We start from the raw sequence: 9,046 nt of genomic DNA, 5'->3' as shown, positions 1-9,046 counted from the left end.
AGGGATGCCACGACCACGCTAGACGCCATGCTGCCAAACGTTACAGAAGAAGAGAACGTCGACGTTGCCGCCTACCTTCAACGCGCAGAAGAAGCTCGAAGGCTTGCCCGATTACGGATCAAAGATCAGCAGCGGTCCGACGCCAGACGCTACAACCTACGAAGACGCAACGCGGAATATAAGCCAGGAGACCAAGTCTGGGTGTGGACGCCCATTCGCCGCCGTGGATTGAGTGAAAAGCTTTTGCGCCGCTATTTCGGCCCGTACAAGGTTCTTCGTCGGCTGGGTGAACTGGATTATGAAGTCATCCCTGACGCAATGACTGCATCCCAGCGACGCCGCGTACGACCAGAAGTTGTCCATGTAGTCCGTCTGAAGCCGTATTATGCGCGCTAAAGGCCGCTGCATTTCCATGCTCTATTTTCGCAAGATCTGTTTTTTTTCCCTTACTAGTCGCATTATTTGTTTTAATGCATCGGGTCGATGCTTCTTTGAGAGGGGAGTAATGCCGCCAATATTTGCAGTGTTTGTTCGTTTTTCAAATCTGCCGCGACACCACCTTATCGCTTTGTTTGCGACGCAAGACGCGACTAGAATTATCTCGATTGATCGCAGCCAGGCAAAGCTGATTCTACGTTGTTCCGGAATGTTCTAGTAACTTTGCGCCCTTTATCTCGAATGTTCGCTATCAGCTTTAAATTGAGCACGGCCGACAGCGGCGGGCATTCTGTTCGACGACCGCCGAGCACGCTTGTCGCTTCGCCGCCGCCGAGTGATTCAGTCCATTTTGGGTGCAAGACAGCCCAATAAACAGTTGTTTTAAAAGACCCTTTCGTCCGTCTTCATCGCTGCTTCGACTGCCGTCACCACTACGTGACAATATCATGAAAAGTGAAATGATCGTGTACGTTCTCATTTCTAATATTGTTTTGACTAGGTGGGGCAATTCCTTTGTCAGCAGAGAAGTGATGGAAATTCTCGAATATTAGTACATCCCCTTTTATTTTCTCTAATTCCTAAAAAAGTTTGTAAGGTTTGTTGAACACGTGTGCACAAAATGTTTTTTTTTTCAAGACTGGTATTACAACCGCAGTTCATATAATGAAGGCCTCCATGTGAAGAATGTGGCACAAGTGCTCTGTTTAGCTTTTTATAAACACCTGTTTGCCGAAATGCGCCACGCCACAGATGAAAGGAACTACATCAGAGCCCTTTCAAGACATCTTACAATTCAAGAGTGCTGTTGCTTACCGGTAGTCTATATCGTGGTATTTAACATTCGCTACCCTGCATATGCTAGCAAGCCATTTCAGAGGGAAAAATTGTGTTTTACCCATTTCCTTCTCGCACGTTTCCCCATTTACCTGCTGCAGCTGCTTGATGCCTTTGGCCACCGAACCCAAGGTCGCGAGATCAAATTCTGGCTTGTCCAGCCCCATTGCGATGGCGGTGAAATACAAGAGCACTCGTGTACTGTTAGTCATTTTGCACGTTGAACAACCACAGGTAGTCTAAGCGAACCTGGATCCGTCCACTGCTGCGTCGCACACAGCAGACATGCAGAAGCACAGTTTGCCCAAACTAAACCGAAGCTCTCCGCTGCACCATGACACGAAGCCCTCATGCAGCTTCGAGGCATTGAAGTCCATTTGCCGTTCACCTTACATTTTATCGTTAACTCACAGGAGGCGACTCTAATGGCAGATTCTTTCAGAGGCTGGGTATGTCCGTACTGCTACTTTTTTTCAGCGGAAATGGTCCTCAGAAATATCGGCCAACCAACAAGGGCAGACCTTCAGGAACAAGCACATGAAGGAAACAGAGTAATTCCTTATGTTGAGGCCACTTCACTGTTTTTGAAAAAGAAAGGGGCTAATGGGCCATAGTTAGGTCTCCATTTTATGCTCCACAAGAGCTTGCCTAAGAATGTGTAGACTAGTGAGGGTTACCACCAAGCAATCTCTCTGGCAAGCAGCACCATTACAGGTTTTTAAAATTTGTTGAAATCTGGGGTGCTTTGTTATCCTGTGGAACGGCAGGTGTTAGTCAAAGGGCGGGAATTGAAACTAGATTAAAAGATCAGTGATACAGTTAAACAAAGGGATTAATGGTCAACTTGGCCTTAACCAGAAGCTGCGCAGAGCTGTTGACTCGAAATTTTTCAGAAGCGCTGGAGATTGAAAATGTCGGCACTCCTGTGTCAGCTTTCCCGTTATTTTCGATTGGCCGAAAACATTCCCACCTTGCTATAACAGTGTGCAAAGTGTGAAGTATCTCTGCAGTGGCCTTTCTCTGTTTTTACAGGGCTTCTCTGTGTATACAACACAATTTTCTCCACTATTCTTCTGCACACAAGATATAAACTAGGTTAGAGCCTTGGGGTGTGTGCCTGCTTCTTCACATTGTTTTTTCTGGCTTTCGATGCTCATGTACAAAGAAAGTCGAATTCTTACTGTGCGGTGTGAAAAATCGCACTTTGAACTTGTGCAGACTAAACGAGTTCGTGTTGGAGTGAAAGATTATTACTGTTATGAGTCCATTACCTGCGTAAATAAAAGCAGTGCACAACAGTGATGTATTCTGAATGCAAAAAAAAAAAACATTTTATAATCACGTAGGCGTTCCCCTTGTGTGGTTCCTTTTGTTTTGTTTTTTGCAGCAGTTATGCACCGAAGCAAGTGGAAAAGATTCGCGGTGAATATTAAGCAGTTGCTACACATCCGCTTCCAGCTTGCTCAGGGCTCGCTCGATATTGATTGACATTCAGTATATCGAGCAAGCCATGAGCCAGCTGCAGGCCATTGGGCACGGGTGTGTTGCGACTGCTTAATATTCCCCGCGGTGCTCTCTAGTTTACAAGAGTAAAAAGGAGAGGGATCCAAGAGAAAGCATCATTAATACAACTTGCTATCGGTCACCGGGTCAATGTCGGCGGATGGTTGGGCAGAGGTCTCAGATGATTGGTTATTACTTGCGCTGGCACTGGCACACATTGATATCGGGTCACTTAGCAAACAGTTAAAAATCGGTCCCGGTTGTGTATAGGCTCCTGCTCGGCCCTACTTCGGGAAGTCGGCAAAACGTGTTGGGCCGATGAATTCGGCCTTTGGAAGGCCGAAGGCCAAGGGTATTTCAGCAAGGCCGGCCCATGCAATTCTGGTCGGCTTGCCTACGTAAGGCCGACATCGCGCCGAGCTCGTTTCGCCCCCTGGGAAGTACCTTTCTACCAGCTTTGTATCAACAATTGCTGATAGAATGTAAAAGTTACTGCAAAGAGACTGGAGTACATAGAAATTTAATACAAATTCTAAAGAAAGTTTATAGCCATTTTTGTAAGGACAGCTTTAACAACCAGATGAAGACATAGATCAGCGTTCCATTACACCGGCCCCAGCGACTGTAAGTCTAGAAGGCTTGTCACGCACTGCTCCGCTAATGCCTCCTCCGCGTCAGTGTTAGTCGCATCACATAGCTCGCTCGCAACGGATCTTCCTTGGTCTCCGCTGTTCGTTTAGTCGTAGCGATGTGGCGCCACTGACAGGCTGCGTTGGTTTACGTCATAGCGAGAGCTGCTGGAATGGCTGAAGAATGGTCCTCCGTTAGTGCCGCCTCCTGAAAAATGTAAAAAAGTAGACACATTTGTTCGCCCATTTCCCCTGGTATGTCGCTAGTGATGGCGCGCTCTCTACCGCTGAGTGCGCGTGCGGAAAAGCCGCAGAGGCTAGCGAATGGGAGTGAGGAAGAACGGGAAAAGTAGGAGACGATTTGATTTGTCTAAACTCATTGACCTGGCTTGCACGAAAATCGAGGTGGCACTCGCTTAAAGCACAAAGGACAGGTTAGCGCACATGGGGAAATTATGATAGCGACGCGAGCCTCTTGCGCCCAAATTACAGCATTCACTGTCTCATCTCTTTTAAACAGCTTTCTTCGTTTCCCCCTACAGCAGAGCGGCCTAAGCGTCCTCTTTTATTTGGTCTCGTTGCCTTCTTGCCTCTTCCTCGGTGAGGCTGCCAAGTGAGATAATTTCTAGTGGGCCATTGCAATTTATTCCTCCTACCTGACTTTCGTTACTTTACTGTGCATACATTCTATAAATTACAATTTACTGCTGGCAAAAGAGCGCGAAGACTAAAAATTACCAGCGCTTATGAGCACCCAAATAAAATCTGAGCCATTTTGTACAAAGGAACCAGGTGCAGTTAGCTGAATTTTAAAGGCAGTCTTTTGTTCAACCAACTTTAATATGCGTTCCGTCACATGAAACATCAAACAGCAAGCATAAACAGAAATGCAATATAGTGAAAACGCGAGTAGTCGAGTTTAGTGTCGATTTATAAGGACCAACTTTCTCGCCAAAGTAAATAATGAGCAATGTCAAAATGACTGGAACAAAACGCAGGAGGTGGTGGAGGAAGCCAGCACTAAAGTCCCAGTGAGCTGGGTTGTACTGGGTTTTATGACGCCCAACCAACTAAGGCCATCAGGCGCCAAAACAAGGTTGGACCGAAATGACGGCCAAGTGGTCAGAGCAACCGCCTCGAGTTCGGCTGGTTCTGGGTTCGATCCCCAGTGGTGCCGGATAACCACCGAGTTTCAAATGGCTACAAGATTTCCTCTGTCCTGGTACTTGGATCTTCTGGTGTGAAATCCTTGGAAAAAGGTTTTTGGCCACCCCCCCCCCCCCCACTTCCGGGTCAACCTCCTCCCATCCGTCACAATGCTTTGAAGAATTTGTCGTTAACGTAGGTCTAGCGCTCTATAATAATGACTGCTTCGTATTTTCTAGAGATATCAGGCAAACAATAAATTTACAGTACAGACTTAATAAGGCTTGCCTTTTTCCACTAAACAGAAGTATTACAAAGGGCAAACCAGAAAATGGAAATCGCAGATTCTCTAGGACTGGCAGCAAATAGTCATTCATGCCATACGAAACTGATACAGGCTTCCCCTCTCGCGACCTTACTTTAACTCCGTTGAAATCGGGAGCTCCAAAACAAAAAGAAAACGGGTTTCCAATGTTACCATTAAGGAAAAAACTCGCTCTTGGTAGTTTTCCGTCTCATACCCACCGCAGGAACGCAGCTTGGCAGTACGCCCTCGGACCAGCCGTCGCCGGTGCAGGCGATCCTCTCGATCTTAGGCTGCAGCACAGTTCCGTTCCTGCAGGAGAGCGTGATACTGTCGCCGAAGCCGTAGGAGTCCTTGCGCCTATCCACTGCGGGTCCACCCGGCCAAGTGTCAAAGTTTCCACAGCCTTCAATACCTGGAGGTGGCATGTCGACCGCGGGGTTATACAACGCAACTTTGAGCGAGCTAATTGCCGATGGCGTCACTTCCTGATTAAATATTATACAAACCTGCAGGGCGGAGCCCCACACAAATCAGCACGGAAAGCTATTAAGCTTCTGAAAGCTGCAAGAAAAGAAAAGGAAAACAGACCGTGCTGCTTAAAACTGCCCTCTCCATGTAAGCTATCCTAAAAACAATCATCGAATTAAAAAGCATTCTGTGAAAAGGGAATCACTTCGCTCGAAGACAGAAAGTCACTGCAAGGAGCATACGTATCTTAACGGTGGTTTTCACGAGAGACGAAAAAAAAACGAACGTGTACATCAGTCCGCGTGCGCGCGCGCGCGCGCGTTTGTGTGTGTGTGTGTGTGTGTGTGTGTGTGTGTGTGTGTGTGTGTGTGTGTGTGTGTGTGTGTGTGTGTGTGTGTGTGTGTGTGTGTGTGTGTGTGTGTGTGTGTGTGTGTGTGTGTGTGTGTGTGTGTGTGTGTACTGAGCGCCCTTTTAAATGGCGTGGCTTCGATGAGATCTTAAGGCCAGATTTATAAATTGTTGGAGGCAAGTGTTGTAGGACGGCTTTCACACATGCGCAATGCATTTTTTTTTACTTTAACCCCAGTAAACAGGGAGTCCTCCTATGCGGTTCTCCAATATATCTTCCGCTCAGGGGTGTATGGGTTGACTGCCTCCCCTACCCACGTGATCCCCTTTATACGCCCCTGTGTTCTCTTGTCCATGCTTGTGGGAGGCAGTGACGGCGGTATGCATATTTTCGACGATGCCGGCCCTGCTGTGCGGTGAAGAAAGAGGAATAACCTTTATTGCCTTTGCTTTGCACTTCGGCTGCTGCTCGCGCGCTCGCCGCGTGAGGTGCCGCTTTTTCTCTCCTGTACTTTCCATCCTTTTGAAGGCATTGAGCTCATTAGGTCGTCAGACATCACACACACGAAAACTTTTCAACTCTATACGCCAGGAGTACCAACTACTGCAGGTGAGAGAACGTAGAGCGAGTTTCAACGCGTTTAGGCATGTTTCTCATTCTAAATTACGTACGTGGCTCAAGCGAAAGCCGAAATACATCGGGTGTTTCAGGGAACACTTTCAAAAATTCTTAAATATAGTCTATTCGAGAAAAAAGCAAAACTCTTCAGAAGAAAATTGTTAATTGCGGTGGACGCCATTAAGTGCAGAACACATTGTTATTAGTTAATGGTTAATTGTAATTTACTAGTTAACTTTTTATTTAGCGAAGTTTGGTGGTTTTTATCAGTGGCGAGTTAGTAGACGTGGAGACGGCGATGCCGTGTTAATTTTTAAAGCAAAGAAAAAGTCCTTTTCTAAACACTTGCAGCGCACGAAAGTCTTTTTTCCCCCGCAGAAAACCGAAAGTAAGCGCAGAAGAAGCGCCAGAAGCCTAGTGCAAACGCAACATCCGCTGGTGACGTGTTGCAATAGCGGCAGGTGCCAATCGAAATGTATGTACGCTCTATTTTCTTTGGCTAGGAAGCTTTGACGCTCAGCTCAGGAAGCCGCCGGCGTTCTTTTTCTTCGTCGGTGGGCGCAAGGAAGAGCCTAGTCATCGCCAACTGCGCGGCCGTCGATTTTTAAAACACTGATAGGCACTGGCCGGACTCTGTTACCTCCAGAAGCTGTTTTTATTTTTTATTTTTTTGTCACGGTAGCTGCTTCTAAGGAATAAAGCCACGCTTCTGCGACAGCGTGGCAGATCGAAATCCTCTCTTCCCGCACTGTGCGCTTGTCGCTTTTGTAACTGCGTCGAGCACCTCGAACAATATTCTAATGTAGAAATGGATGCACAATGGGAGGGGGGGTTTAACCACGCAAGTCTTCCCCGTCAGCGACAGATGATAGGCCGAGCCTGGACAGCCTCCTTCGACGCTGGTTTCTCGGTTTTGGGCGAACCACCCGACTAAATTTCAAGGACTGAAAAAAAGTTTTTCTCTCTCTTTGTAACAGTGCAGAGTTTTGTTTAGAGGTGCCGGTATCATGACATGCAACTCTCAAGTTTTTTTTTTACATGGCACTGACTTGGCAGCTAATATAAACAAGAATTCCGTAACTGGAAACTTTTTGGCATTGTAGCGCGACGTTGCTTCGTGAAAGCTGCAGTCCAATTCGTTGTAAGAAGTGTTAGCCTACGATTAAGAAAACTAGACTTCATGTCTTTAACAGTTTTGAGTCATATGTAAGGCAGGGGTTTATTGAAAGGGACTGTGAGGACGGAAGCAGCGGTGAAAACAGACCGAGGAAAACCATGTAGTGTAGAGACACTCGTGGCGATAGCAATACGGCTGACGCGCAGGGCCATCTTCTTCTTTGTCATCTGTTTTGTATTTGTCTTCTTCTTCTTTACAATCACCCCAGGGGAGAGGAGAAGCCATCCTGAATACTCACGGCGACTGTAAAATGAAGGGGTTGTAGTAAGGCTTGAGACGCTGGATGTGAACTGTCTCGTGGCCACGGCGGCGGAGACCGGGAGACGGCATGAGAGGTTCGACGACTCTAATTAGCAGCAGATGTGCACTCCAGGACGTGGTAGGGGCCGTGATAATTGGTGAAAAATTTCGAGGACAGTCCAGGTGTGCTTAACGGCATTCAGAGCCACACAAGCGTGCCAGAAGAGAAGTGCGATGTGGTGTGAACGTTGTCGTGGCGGAATTTCTGGCGATACTGGGTGTCAATCGTGAGCGGCCGGGCGATTTGCGACAATCTTTGGCGTGTTGCGCGGCTTCGTAAACAGAGGTATATTCGGAGGCGTAAGGCTGAATGGTGTCTACTGCAGCAGACGGGCGACGACCGTGAAGAAGAAAGAAGGGATTGAAGCCGATAGTGGACTGCTGAGCGATGTTGTAGGCAAAAGTCACATAAGGAAGGACGAGATCCCAATTCGAGTGGTTGGATGCAATATATATATATATATATATATATATATATATATATATATATATATATATATATATATATATATATATATATATATATATATATATATATAGAGAGAGAGAGAGAGAGAGAGAGAGAGAGAGAGAGAGCATGCCCCCGAGCGTGTGGTTAAATCGCTCGGTGAGGCCGTTGGTCTGCGGATGATAGGCGGAGGTGGTTCGATGGATTGATTATGTTGCACTGGCGGAGCACGGTTTTCAATACATCGGACAAAAAGGCGCGCCCGCGGTCGCTAAGCAGTTCAGGAGGTGCAACGTGACGGATGAAACGTTTCAAAAGGAAGGAGGCAATGTATGTAGCTGTGGCAGACAGAAGTGCGGCGGTTTCGGCATACCTCGTGAGATGATCAGCCGCAACGATAGCCCAATGGTTGCCGGCCGCAGTGTACGGAAGCGGGCCGTAGAAATCAATGCCGATACGGTCGAAAGAGCGTGGTGGGCAAGGGAGCGGCTGCAACTCTCCAGCAGAACGATGAGGAGATGCCTTGCGATGTTGACAGGCGAGACAGTAGCGTACGCATTTAAGTACGAAGGTGTACATGCTACGCCGGTAATAGCGCAGCCGGATGCGGGTGTACGTCTTGAAAACTGCCGCGTGACCGTTTAGTGGGTCAGCGTGGAAATAGGCGCATATGTTCGTGCGCAGGTGGCGAGGAATAACGAGTAACCACTTGCGGTCGTCTGAGCTGTAGTTCCGGCGATAGAGGAGATTGTCATGTTTCGCGAAGTCCATGGGAAGCATGGCGGTGGGGTGCACGGGATGGAGAAGCAGTCGTGGGGTTGGAGAGCAA

The 9,046-nt window shown here is 47.5% G+C and overlaps 1 protein-coding gene across 3 annotated transcripts in view; it reads right to left on the bottom strand.

The window, feature by feature from the left end:
* Positions 1 to 3,279: 3,279 nt before the first annotated feature.
* Positions 3,280 to 9,046, bottom strand: part of LOC144099573 (zona pellucida sperm-binding protein 3 receptor-like) — a 59,594-nt gene continuing 53,827 nt past the window's right edge. For 2 of the 3 annotated variants that reach the window (XM_077632991.1, XM_077632992.1), the window contains exons 12-13: positions 5,076 to 5,269; positions 3,280 to 3,612 (exon numbers count right to left, since the gene is read on the bottom strand). In XM_077632991.1, the coding sequence (XP_077489117.1) occupies positions 3,553 to 3,612; positions 5,076 to 5,269 (254 nt within the window). In that variant the 3' untranslated portion in view covers positions 3,280 to 3,552. The remainder of the gene's footprint in view (positions 3,613 to 5,075; positions 5,270 to 9,046) is intronic. The other variant, XM_077632993.1, reaches the window with a different exon arrangement.

This window comes from Amblyomma americanum, chromosome 7, assembly GCF_052857255.1.
Source record: "Amblyomma americanum isolate KBUSLIRL-KWMA chromosome 7, ASM5285725v1, whole genome shotgun sequence".
NCBI lineage: Eukaryota > Metazoa > Arthropoda > Arachnida > Ixodida > Ixodidae > Amblyomma > Amblyomma americanum.
Note: the sequence above shows the minus strand (reverse complement) of the source record. Positions and strands in the feature narration are given on the sequence as shown.